Source organism: Hirundo rustica, chromosome 6 (assembly GCF_015227805.2).
Source record: "Hirundo rustica isolate bHirRus1 chromosome 6, bHirRus1.pri.v3, whole genome shotgun sequence".
Taxonomy (NCBI): domain Eukaryota; kingdom Metazoa; phylum Chordata; class Aves; order Passeriformes; family Hirundinidae; genus Hirundo; species Hirundo rustica.
The window spans coordinates 15,153,350-15,168,982 of NC_053455.1; the positions used below are offsets into that span (position 1 = coordinate 15,153,350).

Here is a 15,633-nt window from a genome sequence, read left to right on the forward strand (position 1 = left end):
GCAATCAGTCTAACACACACGAAATGGTAGACTTATGGGGTTTAAAATCAAGCTAAATAATAAGCTAGTTTTCAGTCTGCTGGGTATTTGTGTGTCTCCAATTTCTGTAAATCTCCAATTTCCTAGCCATTTCAGAGAAATCTAAAGGTATTTGATCAGAGGTGATGTATTTTTTAAGGAGAGATCTGAAAGCAGAAAGCGTTTCCACAGGACATGTACAGATGTTGATAAACTCTGAGCAGCTTCCAGAGTTTAAATCTCTTATGGTCCATATCTCACAGCTCAGGACAAGAGGTATGCAGACATTTCAAACCTGCAAAAACCTAGGACCTTCCTTTGGTGAAAGAAGCAACTATTACCAAAATGAAGATCTAACACTGAGTATGTTCAGACCATATAATTTTAGAGCAGAGAAGCAACAGTTTCACTGAATCTCCCTCTTTCCTATGGTACTCCATAGGGAGCAATTGCAAACAGACACAGAGGGGAAGCAGATTTGTCCATGTAAAAGGTAAGGAATTGTCAACATTTGTTCTCAGACGCACTCACATATATTGTGTATTCATGGCTCAAGAAAGAAGAACATAAACTACTCAATAATAAATGCATATGTGCAAGAGAAATTAGTGTGTACTTGAACATTTTCCAAACTGTATTCTCCGGTGCTAAAGGATTTTATCACTGATCAGAGATAGCTCTCCTCACTGCAATCTCACAACCTCATCTTGGGAGATGCTTTAGCTTGTCCTGAGAGAAGACAGTCAGACCTGTAGAGACAATTGCAGTCAAGCGTTTTGTACACATGTTTCTTGCACACTTAGAAAGTAAATGGAATTAAATCCCAACTTCTTGAACCCCACACTAAGGAAAAATTACTATCTTAATGGCCATATGTGAATTAAAATGGCCATATCAAATATTTCTTTCATAGCAACTTTTAAAATAGCTCGTTCAAGTTCACCTGTTCCAAGGTTCACCAGTTTCCATCTCTCCACCATGTAGGCCATCAGAAAGTGCATCATTAGCAGGCCTGAATTACAGGCAGGTCTAGAGAAATCAAGGCAGCTACACGGGTTCCTCCTGAGATTCAGTCAGTACTGGGAACTGTCAAGGTCTCTGAGAAGAGCACTGTCCTGTGCAGTGCTGCAAGTCTGAGCACAGGCAGCACCATGGAGGGGTGTGAGCCACCTGCCAAGGCTGTGGCGTGCTGGGGGCACGGCAGATGGCCCACCAGATTTGTTTGTTCTCAGTGGGCATTTTGTGTGCTGTGCTCTGGCAGAGCCTGTATCTGGGCAGCCAGGAGGGAGCCTGCCTGCTTTCCTTGTGCTGGCTCTGCTGGGGCATTCCTGAGGACCAGGAAGATGACACCTTCCCAGGAGCTGAGTGTTTCAGGGAAAAGCCTCTGGACTCATGTGGTGAGAAGCAGAGGGGAGTTTCCATGCAGGATGAAATGCAAACCTGCAGCATAGGTGGAGACAGGGGCTCCTGAGGGCATGGCTTCACAGTCATTTTTTGTTAGAGAAGTAAAGTCATGTTGGAAGGCAACTCCAGTGTTGGAAGGTCATCCACTCCCACCACCTGCTCACACTAGCACCAGCCTGGAATCTAGCTCAGGTTGCTCAGGGCCATGTCCAGCCAGGTTTTGGATGTCTTCAAGGGCAGCAGTCTCACACAGAGATGTGGCCTTGTATTTCACCTCCCCATGAACACTCCTTTCCATGGATCTCATTGGTGTTTCTCTTGCTGCAGCTTGCATCCCATGCCTTGATCGCTGCCACTGAGCACCTCTGGCTCCATCTGCTCTCTAACACAGCCCATTATCTGGGAGAGGACACCAAGTGCAGTCTCTCCCTTGGCCTCCTCTTCTCCAGGCTGAAAAAGACCTATTCCCCCAGCCTGTCCCCACTTGTCCTGGGCTCCAGACCACAGAGACCATCAGCCATCCTGGGGAGATGGCACGGATGCAGGGGGATGAGGCATCTCTGGCAGCAGCAGCATCCTGTACTTTGATCAGGTGCAACTGTGGAACCACAGCCTAAGAGAAGGAAGCAGACTACAAGCCAGATTTTGGAAAGAAGAACCTAACTCTCCTTGGGACCCAGGTCTTGACTGCATTGCAGAAAGAAACTGATGCTAAGACTGGCAATAACGGAAGGAACTCACTACAGGGGCTCAGGGGACAGTACTATGTGTGCATCCCCTTCTTGGAGCGGGAATTGGTGTCTGAACAAGACATTCCCTCTTGGGCTGAGCCCAGACCTACCGTGTGGGGCTGGTAGGGGGAAAGACCAATGCACAACATTAAAGCAAAGAAGAAGGAACTTGAAGGTGAAAGTCTCCTGTGTTCTTACTTGGAAGCACTGGAGAAGGCACTTGACACAATTGTACCTGGTCTGCATTGCTCTTGTTCCAGCAGGTCACTACTGAACTGTTCCAGGTAACCATGAGTGCCTTTCCTCTTGAAACACAGAGCTCCACAAATTAAATATAGCCTGGCATGCAGAGTGGGATGCAGCTTTCACTGGCTCCATGCTGACATTTACTCTCAGCGCTATCATAGGAAGGATTCTGTGCTCTCTGGACTCCAGAGGGCATCATCAGAACAGCAACAACCCATTGTGTTTTAAAATAGCTTTTAGGGAAATTAGCTAAATATTTTAAAAAGATGGAAGTGTTTCTCTACTAGAGAGGCAAGCATACAGTTCTAATTTAAATAATCAATTCTTTTCGGACTAAAGACAGCCTGATTTCAAAGGAATTAATATTAGATGACTCTTGTTAATGTTGTCAATTTACGAAAAAATGAAACAGTATTATTGAGATCTTACAATAATAATAATAATAAATAATTATTATTATTAATAATAATACTTTAAAAACTCCACAGTAACATGGGGTTTAAAGTAATAAGACACCTAATGTTGTAGACCAAGAAGACCAAATGGAAGGATTGCTGTTTTTCAGAATACCAGAGCAATGCCTACATAAACTTACTGCCTGCATAAAAAGAGAGCTAAAAGTTCCTATGCAACATATTCTGACATCAAATATTGAATCAGAGTTTCAGCAAATTCCAGGATGGTTTACATGATTGGATGAAACTGTTACATAGATGAGGAAAAAAAACAACAGGTATCACATTGGATATAACATTGGAGATTGATATAGATTAGATTTTATTTACTTCATTTTCCCTCTTGCACTCCCATACAAATGTCAGCAGGTGAATGGCACTTCCAATTGCAAGAATAAATTGTTCTTAAATAAAGTAATATTAAGTCAATTGTTTTTTCCTTCACTTTTTTTTGGTAACTTTACTCATAGCTGAACTTTTGTGTTCTCATTTTTCTCTCAGTGCATGTGTTATTCATCTTCAGTCAGATTTTGTTTTAGATAACTTCTGTAACCTCAAAGGTTATTCATTTGTTAGTTTACAGTAAAATAGACTGCATGTGCCCAGCTGCTTTTTCTCAGTCTGTAAACAATTCAAACATATTTGCTGGCAGTCTGGATCAAAACGTCTACTGAAGCACTCTGCTTACCTTTGCACAGGTAAAAGGCACCCACAGAAGAGAAAGAGGTAGAAGGCAGAAAGGAAGGGATTTGCAGAAGCTCTAAGAGCCTTAAATGCATAGAACATTTCATGCTGTACCTACTGGTAGTTTCACGTGTGCAGGCATACAGGCTGGAAAAGAGAGGAAGAATGAAGAAGAATAGCCCAGAGGAAAATATTTCCAAAACATTTATTCTGTTATTGTAATGCTTTTCTTTCTGAAAGATTCCTTCTTTAACATGCACTACAAGAAAAGGCATTTTCTTTACAAGAAGGACATTGAGGTGTTTCAACCTGTCCAGAGAAGGGCAATGGAGCTGGTAAAGAGTCTGGAGCACAAGTTTTATGAGAAACAGCTGGAGTTGTTTATGCTGGGGAAAAGGAGGCTCAGGGAAGACCTGACCACTCTCTACAACTATCTGAAAGGAAATTGTATCAAGGTGGGTGTTGGTCTCTTCTCCCAAGCAACAAGTGATAGAAAAACAGGCAATGGCCCCAAGTTGTGCCAGGAGATGTTCAGATTGGATACTAAGGAAAATTTCTTCACCAAAAGGATTATGAGCACTGGAACAGGCTGCCCAGGGAAGTGGAGGCCTTACCATCTTTGGAGGTAATGGGGATCTGGCCCTTAACAACAAGATTTAGTGATGGAGTTCTCAGTACTGGGTTAATGGTCGCACTTGATGATCTTGGATGTATTTACCAACCTAAATGATTCTGTGATGTATAGCACCTTTCCTCCTTGAATCCCCTATCTCCCAAGGGGATGCTCATCCTGGATGGAAGGTGTTCACTGGGATTCTGGCCTGTGAGCTTTTCCAATCCCCCAGCCATACCCACATTAGCACAGTCCCTGTGGCTGCTCCGTGGGTCCTGCAGGAGCACAGCCTTACAGGGGATCACGTAAAACACAGGTGGCCTGGCCACATGGGTCCACCTCTGTGTGAAAACAGGTTCTGGTGTCCTGGCCTGCCCTTCCCTGTCTGCCTTTGGGCAGTGCCTGCACTTTGTGCCAGCCCACACTGGGAGTACAAGGCAACAGTTTATCCTTCAACCCATTGCTGCATGAGGCAGTGGGTGACAGCACTCTGGCTGAGGTGTGCCGGGCGCCATGGGGTCCTGGATGCACATCTCTGCCGTCGTCCTGCCATCCCTACAGTACTGCAGCTTTAATTTTAAAAGGGATGTCCCCAGAAATTAGCCCTTGTTAATGGCAAGGCAAGTAATTAAGAAACAGTGCATCATTTAAAATAAATATGCCAAATAAAAACAATAGTCTTTAATGAATAAAAAAGTCTGGTATAGAGGAAGCAAAATACCTCATTGAAAAATACTAAATTGAGATCTGGCTGCAGCATGCATCCACAGCTGTCTTTTCCTTAGGCTCATGTCTAATATTATGTATATGTTTCGTTTTACTCACTTCAGTTACTTCTACTGAATGAACTCACACAATTTACAGAACTTAATGATGCGTATGAAGTATTTCCCAGAGTGAGTAGCAAGGTTCCCATCAGGAGGATGTGTAGAAATGCAGGGGACTCTTAGGACTGTTCTAAGAAAAGGCTGGGTCTGGCCATGCACATACAGCAAAAATCAGGTGCCTGCACAGAAAAAATTGTCTTCACTGTTTACTCTGCACCGTTCCTAAAGTAATAACACTTGTCTGTCCTGGTTAATATTTGCTAGAGGACATTTTGCTTTCATAATGTTATTCAACTGTATAAATAAGAGAGAGAACTGCAGGGCAGTCCTGGTGAAGACAGCAGGATCCTTGGAAGCTGCTGTAAGTAGTGATTTATTTACTTCCTATAGAGACCTTAAAAGTGTCTCCTTGCGTTGAAGGCAATCAGTTTTAAATCTTTTCTAGGGTTGTATCTTACACTGTAATCTATCCTATATAATGATTTTTATTGTGTCACCTGGATATAAAGGACATAAGCATCACAACTGAGGCAATGAGTTGCCTACACATTTTCAGGTCACTGAAAGAAGGAGTAAGAATTTAAAAGGAAAGCAGGGTGTCTCGACAGAAAGCAAGTGGTCTCTAGAGCCAAGAAATCCGAAAAGGGGGACTTTCCCTGATGTACCTCCTGCAAGAAACAGGCTCTGATTCATTAAAATCCTGAGGATGGGTGCTTAGAACATCTTTTTAATGTACTGGTGCATCTTTTTAAATAATTCTTGTGATTTTTATACTGAAGGTCTACAAGAAATATCATTGCTTAGGGAATGGTGTATCTAATGTCTACTTCCCTTATAGATGAGACATTATTGAGGTAATCATTGGATTACAGGCCCATTGAGAGGGAAGTGGAGAAATTGGTGGTTTTCACATCTTCAGAAGATCACAGTGAGGTCAACATTTTTAATGAGCCAGAAACCAGCCTGAGGTCAGGTGTACACTGGAATGTAGAAACTGAAAACCTGGCCTGTTCTTGCAGAGAGAAGGGAGTCCTCTCTGTCTTAAACACTGCACTCATTCTTTTTTGTCTACTTTTTTATTCTCTTGGCCTCAGTGATGCTTCATCCCTGAGTGTGTGCAATAACTCAGGTTCAACAGCAAACACTAATGGTGGCCTGGTAGAAGAGTGAGAGCTCATGTTCACCTGTTTCCAGGTAAAAGGAGGCTTAGAGGTGGGTGATACCACTTTCTGGGTGAGTTCTCCAATGTTAAGCTGGCTCACAGAAGATAGAGAAAAACACAAAACAGCCCTGTGAACAGCCACATGCATTTCTAAAGGATAATGTAAACTAGGCTTCCACATTTCTGCTGCAAAAGGAATTACTTTTAATGAAATATTCACAGTTGTTGGATTCTCTGAACAGTCCAATGCCCTTGGCTTGTGTTTGCAATCTCCTCAGGGGCTTAGGCATAGATATATCAAAACTCTGAATGACAAGAGAAGTGAATGTCTAAATGATCAGTCTGGAATAAGCCCTGAATCTGTTCAGGTGCATATGAGTAAATACACAGAGCTTTCTGTCCAGCCAGGAAAGCACACATGAGTTTGTGGTGCTCCTTTGCATAGGTGGTCCTGCACAGTAGGCTTCTGAGGTCTTGTACTCACACACAAATATGGCTAGTCTAGTCTTCTTTTGTGATTTTTTTTGGTGTGCTTGGGTGATTCTTTTTACAAGTCTCTGAGTAGCTGATATTTAGTTCAGCAGACACCGCTGGTGGTTGTGGTTCTGTAACATGATGTGCCCAGTGCCCCCACAGTACTGCTTTCAGGAAACAAATTTCTCAAATTTCCTTATTCAGAAACAATCAGGAGGGAAGCAGCACCATCTGGTGAGCAAACAGCTTTTCTATTTATACCGTCATAAGTTTTTGAGTAGCTCAATTTTTCACGTTGTCTGAAATGAGATTATCAGAGGGGACCCCTTATGGGAGTAGTGTGGGATGAATATTCATCTCCTGGAATATTACATGGGACTCTAAAGGCAGAAAGTTGTCTCCATAATCTCTTCAAATCATAGAGACAGAAATCATGCCTAAAATGGACAAAATAGCTATATCCACAAAGAAGCAAGTTCTGTCAGTTCAGAAAACTCAGTCCAGCCCACTCCCAGGTTTTCTGGTAGAATTATTCTAAGGTAACTTCAGCTAATCCCAGTGTTCTCCACTTCCTTTCTGAGTTAAATGGTAGGGAATATTGTGTGCTAGGGAAGAGGTAATATATTCAGCAAATGTTATCGCCAAGTCCACTACAGATAAATTGTTGAAAACAGTCTTCCAAGTGCTGGCATGCTCTTGTATCATTGTCTGGTTTGATTGAAAGCTCTTCTTTAAAGCAACCTATCCTTGAACACCACAAATAAACTGACATTGTGTAACACAAAGAAAAGAGGCAGAGGTTAACGTGTTTCTTTCCAGGCTGTTCAAGTCAGACTAGATTTGAACTGGGATTGAAGTGCTTTTCACTTCTACTGCTATGTTGATGGATAAAATGTCTTTTTTTTGTTTTGTTTTGTTTTGTTTTGTTTTGTTTTGTTTTTTCTCTCCCCTGGAAAGTATAGAAGTAAAGGCCTTAAAGAACTTTCTGCAAACTTAACTCCTTTAGTCTGGGAATTTCCTAAAGGCTTTACAGCACAGATTCTCAGCCCTTTGCTTTTTAATGAATCATTAGCAAATAAGCTCCTTGGGAAAATCCATCAATCTTTAAACCACATGAGAATCTGCATCTTCTGTTTTCTGCTGAAAGGGTGTCCATTGTCAATTTGTCAGTAGTTGATCACTTGCTAACCCAGAAGCCACAATAACATAAAATGAAATGGTTAAGTATCAAATATGAAATAACAATCTCCAATCATATTGTGAAGGTTCAGAGGGTGCAAATCTTGTTATAAAAGTACCTTTAGGTTTCAAAAAAGGGAGTAATGAAGAGGGGCACTTGTATCTTGAAGGCTTAAACAGCAAAAAAAGACCTCTACAAAACACAGCTACTAAGTCTTTTATAATCTTATGCCTTTAAAACTAACCATTGTCAAGATTTTTGTGAGGTATGACTCATGAGTATTGACTGCTTGTGATTGGCCAGTACTGAGTAACAGATGGATGATTCAGATTCAGATTGTATTTAATTATCTGTGAATTCAGAGCTGTAATAAAATGAAATTAATTCCATGAAAGTACATAAATTAACCACAAAATGTGAACACGTTGTAACTACATAGAGAGAGAAAAAAAATCAAGATAGGGAAAATTGCCTTCAGAAAACTGTAACTAATATTTTACAGAACCCTTACAGCAAAACCGTTTTATATCCTCTCGCCATAATTTCAAGGTCAAGTCAGTTAAAATCCCTTTCTGCTTTGCATTCCAAATAAAAATAATTGAGTTTCGTACATAGAAAAACCTATCAGGTGCTATGTTTTCTAAAAAATACTAAATATGATGAGATAGAGAACAGGTGGCAACATGTTTAAAATGAAATATTTCTCTTTTTTGGTATTCATGTTGTTCTTAATGAATTATGACTGAAGCTGAGTAAATAGTTCATAGTAAATAATTTATCCACAGGCAGCTTCTGAATCAGCCTGCTGGATATGTGGAAATAGATTAGGCTTAGCTCTGATGCTTTTGTGGGGAGCTGATTTCTTTTCAAAGTCTGACTAATACATTGGCTCACTGATAGCAGTTCTAAAAACTCAGAACTGGAGCTCTTGTGGCGAGTTACAAGTATCTAGATACATAGAGAATTATTTCAAGAGACCAAACTATAATTTAAAACTACTGTGTACAGTAATTAAAAATGTAGCTACCAAGAACCCAACTCTTATGGTTCTTATGCTTGTCAGTAATGCTGTTATTGCAAGTAGGCTTGCTTTTTAAAATTACTCATAACTTGTAAATGCTTGAATATTTGATTATAGCTTGAAAATGTTTTGTTGTTCTCATGAGTCTAACTGTAAATGGATATTCAACTACTAATACAAATTGCTCCTTCTGATGATATAGAGAAAGCAGGACCATAAGCATAGCACTTTCTGACGAGTCTCTCAAGTTGTTATGCCAGAGATGAAAGGTGCAATTGGTGTAATATGTCTCTCTGTGCACAATTTTAGCAAATCTGGCTCATTATCTCCTCAAGCCCTGTGCAACCCTTGCACCATTTCTTTGCCCTAGATTCCTGCGCAGAAATGAAGCCTGTTGGGACATTCACATCCCCATTTCCAAGGTCTCTTTTTAAGAGTTTGTACAGTGCAGAGTGTCAGCTCTGCAATGAAATGTGGCTACCACAGCCAAGCGTAACACAATGATAAACACTTCGCCCTTTGACCAGTGGAGAAGCTGATAAAGAAAAGGCCTTGTTCTTTGTTAATGGCATCGACTGCTTCTGCTGTGCTGAAAATGAACCCACTCCAACAGTTTTGTTGAAGAGACACCACGTTGTTTCAGGTTCTTATTTAAAACATTACATTATTTCTATTCAGAAAAAAAACCCCTACCTATTCCTTAGAGAGGTAGGCGTTTATATCTGGTTTGCTACTGAAGAACAGTCCCTATTATTTGTCCTTTCTTTAAATAGGACACCTTATCAATCTGACCAAAACTTATTTAAAGATCTGCTTGCCTGTTAACTCAAATTCTATTTCTATGTAGCTACTGGTTGCTGCTCACTTGCATGAATTTCCTCTTTCTCCCCTAACTCACAAAACACCCAGACTTCTTCTATGATGAACGTTTAAGGAATTATTCAGACCATTAGTGTCGAAAGCAGAGTAGTACTGCAGCCTTTCAGCGATTAGCCAAGAGGTGTTTTCTGATGGGATATGCTCCATTCTCCAGCCTGCTGAGGGTGCTGTGAATTCAACTAATCCATGCTGAATTTTGTCTTTGCAGGTATTTAGGGTGGGGGTGGCAGAAATTTGGCAGAGACTTGCCAGGAGGCCTGGGAAAATTTAAAAAAAAAAAAAAAATCTGGCAAGAACTGGAGAACATGGAAACTGGGGACAAAAGAAAGAGATAAGACTTTTCAATTCAGTGGTAATGACAGAATAACTTTCTACACAATTAATTTACTTACCTCAGTAATATCATCTCCTTTTTTTTTCTGGTAGGCTTTTAATACAAGAACATGAAGACCACACTCTACCTAAGTTTGCTCCTGGCTGGGTTTCACACTGTTGCCCACAGTCAGCTCCCACCCAGCGACCACAATGGACATGATCCAAATGACCCTAAACATCACGTACATCATGGAGGTGAAGCAATCGCTTGCCTCAAACTTGTGCCAAACAATGCTGACTTTGCATTCCAGTTTTTTAGGGAGGTTACACAGGAGGAACCTAATAAGAACATTTTCTTCTCTCCTGTGAGCATCTCCTCTGCCTTTGCAATGCTGGCCCTTGGGGCTAGATCAGCCACACAGTCTCAGATTCTGGAAGGACTCACCTTCAACCTTACAGAGATTCAGGAGAAAGAGATCCATGAAGGCTTCCACAACCTAATCCACATGCTGAACCATCCTGAGGGTGGAGTCCAGCTCAACATGGGAAATGCCATCTTCGTAACAGAGAAGCTGAAACTCCTAAAAAAGTTTTTAGATGATGCCAAAGCTCTGTATCAGCTGGAGGCTTTTACAACTGACTTTAACAAACCCACAGAAGCTGAAAATCAGATCAATGATTATATAGAGAGGAAAACACACGGGAAAATTACTAATTTGGTCAAGGACATGGACCCACACACTGTAATGCTTCTGGCTAGCTTTGTTTTCTTTAAAGGTATGTCTCTTTCATGGTTCACATTCTCACCATTCATATCAATGAAAGTAATGTTGCCTTCCTCAGCTGAAAACTGGTCTGGAGAAAATTTCAAATACTCTTTGCTGGACCAGGAGATCCCCTAATGGCATAGTGGAGGTGGTGGGAAGGTAACAGGACCCCTCTCAGCACAGGCAGGCACCTGGAGGCCACACAATCTTGTTTCTCTTTGTGACAGCTCTGGGAGCTCTGTTCCAAGCCACAGCCTTCCATGCAGCCTGAGCTGATGCTCCTGGTTTTAACCATAATTCCAATTGTCCCATATTCTTCTAATTTTCAGAGAAGGCACTGAAATGCCTGAAATATATGACCTAATGTCTCTTTTTAAATTATGCATAATTCAGTAGCCTAATTTACTGCATGCTCCTTCTTTTACCCTATCAGAGTCCTTTATACATGCACACTAACATTTATATATGGGAGAAGATGGTGACAAATAGGGGAGAACACTGTAAGGAACAAAGCAGAAACACCCTGCATTTCTGATGTGGGTTAGATATGCCTCTAAGCCTGACCTGATCCTACATTATTGTACCTACATTATATATATGAGATCCTACATTATTGTACCTACAAATTGAGGCTTATGATTAAAGTAAATAGAAATTAATTGCATGCAGCATATGAGTACACAGATGATGTTTATCACTTAGATCTCCTGAACAGAAAAGCAGTGGTAGGTACAAAATAACCACCTAATTATTTCATTACTGGCATCTGAAACATAAACTAAAAGTGGAATGCAATGCGCTTTTTGAACAGGTAAAAGATCTTTGCATTACTGTGATACACATTCCAAAGTGTTATGTTTGAAAATTCTGTATTTAACACATGGAGAAATAGGTGAATATTACTACTAGCTACAAAAAATTCAGTCTAGGATGGGATAGAACATGGAATATTCAGATGAATTCTCCTTCTCTGTATCAGGCAGCTGGGAAAAGCCTTTTAAACCAGAGCATACTGAAGAAAGGGAGTTCTTTGTGGATGCTGAAACAACAGTGAAAGTCCCTATGATGCACCAGATGGGCAGATTTGACTTCTATTTTGATGAGGATCTGTCATGCACTGTCGTACGGCTGCATTATAATGGGAGTGCTACTGCATTTCTAGTTCTGCCAGCAAAAGGGAAAATGAAGCGGTTAGAGCAAACTCTGGACAAGGAAACCATCCAGAAATGGTCAGACCATCTCCTCCAAAGGTAAGCTGCCAGTCACCTGCAGTGGCACCTGATTTATAGCATTTTTTCTTTTTGGGGAATGCAAATGCTGTGAACGTGGCAATTCTGGGAACTGAGTGGGCTATTTTTGGCTTGTGTGCCCTAGTTGTAAAAATCTTGCAGCTGGTTGGTATTTAACCATTCTTTTGTTGATGGCTGAGTGACTTGCTGCTCTCCCAATCAGAGCAGAGACCATCCTATTCCTCTCTAAGGAATAGCAAGATTGGCGTTTCCAAAATACTCCGTGGACTGAGAGGAATGGTTGCAATTTTAAGCCAAATCTTCTATACCGAGATTTCAACTAGTGTGTTTTTCCTCTTATGTCACTAGTACACTCTGACTCAGGCGTGTCTGAACCTTAAATAAAGCATAACTTACACAGTTGGTAGTAGTGCTTACAGACATGATATGTCCTACACAATTATCTTGCAACCTTCAGTTGTTGTTAGAACAGGCGAGTGATTAATTGTGGATGTCCTGATTTTCTGGCATTTTGTTTTGAAACTATAAATATCTAATAAGTTTCTGTTAGCTTCAACCATTGACACCAACATGAGCTGATGCATTTTACAACCTTGTTTGTCTGGGAGAGAAGAGATCTTAGCAACAGTAGATGAGTAATATCAGGTTAATACATGCTTAATTTACCAAGCTCTGCCCTAATTCACAACTAATAAGTGCAGTTCACACCCATATATCTCAGTGCATCATCGCAGAAATACCAGCACAGTTAGTAAAAACATAATGAGTAGCAAACTGAATATGAGCTAATAATGTGATACCTCAAATATCAAAATAAAAATGTATCATTCTCAGTTGCAATATCAGGATAACCCTAACCTAAATGAATTGTGGTGCAAGGTCATTGAGGATCAATATAGGAATAAATTCTTCATGGGAGAAACTGTGAGAACCAAATGGCAATTTCTGTTCTACCGTTTTGTTGTTGCCGGTGCTGATACACTTGGTCCCATCTTCTTCTAGAGACTGGGCAGTGTCACATGAGGGCTACAGCACTGCAGTTTGGGTCCCATCTGTTTTGCTATTCAATATTCAGCCCAAGCTGTCGCTGGGCAAGGCAGCAAAAGACTTGAGCCATGTAAAGGGTAATCACTGCTGTGGGTGACTTGGACACTCTGAGGATCCCTGGATAAGCCACGAAAAGAATTCCAGCTGAAAGAACACCAAGGAGGAGCTGCCTACAGACAGCTCACAGTCAAAGGCGAACTTGGATCGTGGCCAGCCCAGAGGAGGAAGACAATTAGAGGACGTGGAATCCAAACGTGCAGGCAGCAGGGAATAGACCTTTCCTGGGGCCATGCCAAATGCCCCAGTTATGCCAAAAATACTTCTTTGATTTGAAATGCTGGGATCTGCCACACTTCTCTCCAAGCAGACTTTGTCAGGACTTCTTATCAGCTCTCCACCTTCTTGAGCAACATAGGTAGTCCCTTGTCTCTGCCTGTAAAGAGGGGCTCTTGCTACTGTTCTACTTAGCAGAGTGCTCTCAGATTTCCTGAAACAAAACACCAGATAAATACCATTATGACTGCTATTATTGTAATCAAGAATGACAGTTCTTGTATCAACATGAGAAGCATCAGCAATGGAATTAGTGCTCATTGTACATTCAAGGTCCAAACCCCTGGGATTTGACACTCATGGGTATTAAAGAAATTTCTCACCATCATTTATATTGGTGAAAAAAAATCCTTCTCACTACCCTCTATTTTTCTCTTCTACCTAACAGCTTTATGAACCTCTACTTCCCCAGATTTTCTATTTCTGGGAGCTATGAAATAAGTGACATCCTTAGAAAGATGGGAATTGTAGATGTGTTCACCAACCAGGCAGATCTCTCTGGCATCACTGGCACCCTAGAGCTGAAGGTTTCCAAAGTAAGTCTGTGGCTGCTGTCTCTTTCCTTTCTTTTGCCAACATGCAGGAAAATTCATCAGTGGTAGCATCTAGAAATACCAGGTATATACAGCTCCCAGCTTCCCAACTTGTCTACAGCTGGGTCACCCACACCTCTGTGAGCTTACAAAAGGAGATTGGCCCTTGGTGACACTGGAGATCAGATTAGATTGCTGCATGTCTGGTTTTTCCCAAGACTGGTATTGGCCAAGATTTTTTCAGCAGTATCTGAAACACGAGAAGAGCATCAAACCCTGACTCCTCAAGAAAACCACTAATGCTCCCAGGCACAGCACAACCTGTCCTGCTCACCCTGGAGACTCAGTTTTGGAGATGCAGAAAATTACAGGTGGAGATTCTACACTACATCCAATATTTTGGAATTTTTTAAAGAGATTTCCATAGCTCCATCCTAACCCTCACTTAAGCAGCCATGACTACAACAATACATCTCTTCTGCCTCTATTCACTTCTCAGTGGATCCCTCAAAGCAGGGCTTCTTTAAAAGGACTCTGATTCATTCCTCAAGAGGCTGTTGACTGCCCAGGGTGACTCTCTTTTCTTTTTTCCTAGGTTGTCCACAAGGCATTTCTGGATGTTGATGAGAAAGGTACTGAAGCGGCAGCAGCAACTACTATTGAAATAATGCCAGTGGCTTTTCCTCCAACCATTGAATTCAGCCATCCCTTCCTCATGCTGATTTTTGATAGAGATACAAACAGTACACTCTTCATAGGAAAAATAGTTAACCCGGCTATGACTAGCTGAAGTGATATATGAATTTTGTTTGCTACTACTAATTAAAGATGTGAAAATGCATTACATGATTTATTTTCATTTGTACCAACTCATATATGGTTCTTTGTTAGTAACAGTTTTTACGTCGTCATCAAAAACTATTGGTATTGACTTGCTGAAGAGGAAAAAAGAAATTGTTTTCAATTCAGCTAGAAAAGAATGCCTTTTTTACCTGACTGAAGACAAGGAAAGACCTAAGCTTTGTCAGCATTTGGAAAGAAATGCTTATATTACAATGAAAACCTCCTGCTTAATACGAGGCAGTCAGCAGGTAAAATTATGAATATTCTTGAAAAGCAAGCAGAAGTGGTTGTAATTTACCATAAGTAAATCTGACATGAGAACAGTTGGATCAACTGTTGCAGGGTCACAGAAACCTGTAGCTTCTAATGGAAACAGCTCTGGGAATGTGAAAAGCTGCCTTCAACAGCCCTCTGTACCAGAAACCTTTTATCATTCTTAGTATCAATCTAGCAGCAAATCTTCCTGAGTTTCTTGCAGCTTAAAAGAGAACAGGAGGATCAACTCTGCCTTGAATCTGAAGATTTTCACCACATGTTACCAATCTGACACATTAGATGGAGTTACTGACTTCTCACATATGTATCCATCAGTGAAAAGGAGGATGTAGCTGAATGGGAAGGTGAGGTATTTGGATGGCAATTACTGTGGTATTTGGATGGCAATTACATAAGCATACTGTCAGCTGAGATCTGTGGAAAACCTATAAGGAAACACTAGAAAATCAGAGATTTTTCAAATGCTTTTGTCCTTTTACAGCCAAAAATTTAAGTAAAGAGCATGCAATAAGCAAATCAACTGCCCCGGGTAGGGATGACAGGCACCTAGGTAGAACATAGGGCATCTTGAAGAC

At 41.0% G+C, this 15,633-nt stretch overlaps 1 protein-coding gene across 1 annotated transcript; it reads left to right on the plus strand.

The window, feature by feature from the left end:
• The first annotated feature begins 10,137 nt into the window (after positions 1–10,137).
• Positions 10,138–14,729, plus strand: LOC120754126 (alpha-1-antiproteinase 2-like). Its single transcript, XM_040067372.1, has 4 exons — positions 10,138–10,786; positions 11,756–12,026; positions 13,795–13,942; positions 14,535–14,729. The coding sequence occupies exons 1-4, from the start codon at positions 10,138–10,140 to the stop codon at positions 14,727–14,729; spliced, it is 1,263 nt and encodes a 420-aa protein (XP_039923306.1).
• The last annotated feature ends 904 nt before the right edge of the window (positions 14,730–15,633 follow it).

Excerpts from the sequence above, each read along its gene's own strand:
- LOC120754126 (XM_040067372.1), top strand. The coding sequence starts at position 10,138 with ATGAAGACCACACTCTACCTAAGTTTGCTCCTGGCTGGGTTTCACACT. Across the intron at positions 10,787-11,755 it reads TAGCTTTGTTTTCTTTAAAG|GCAGCTGGGAAAAGCCTTTT; the intron begins GTATGTCTCTTT and ends TCTCTGTATCAG. Across the intron at positions 13,943-14,534 it reads TAGAGCTGAAGGTTTCCAAA|GTTGTCCACAAGGCATTTCT; the intron begins GTAAGTCTGTGG and ends CTTTTTTCCTAG.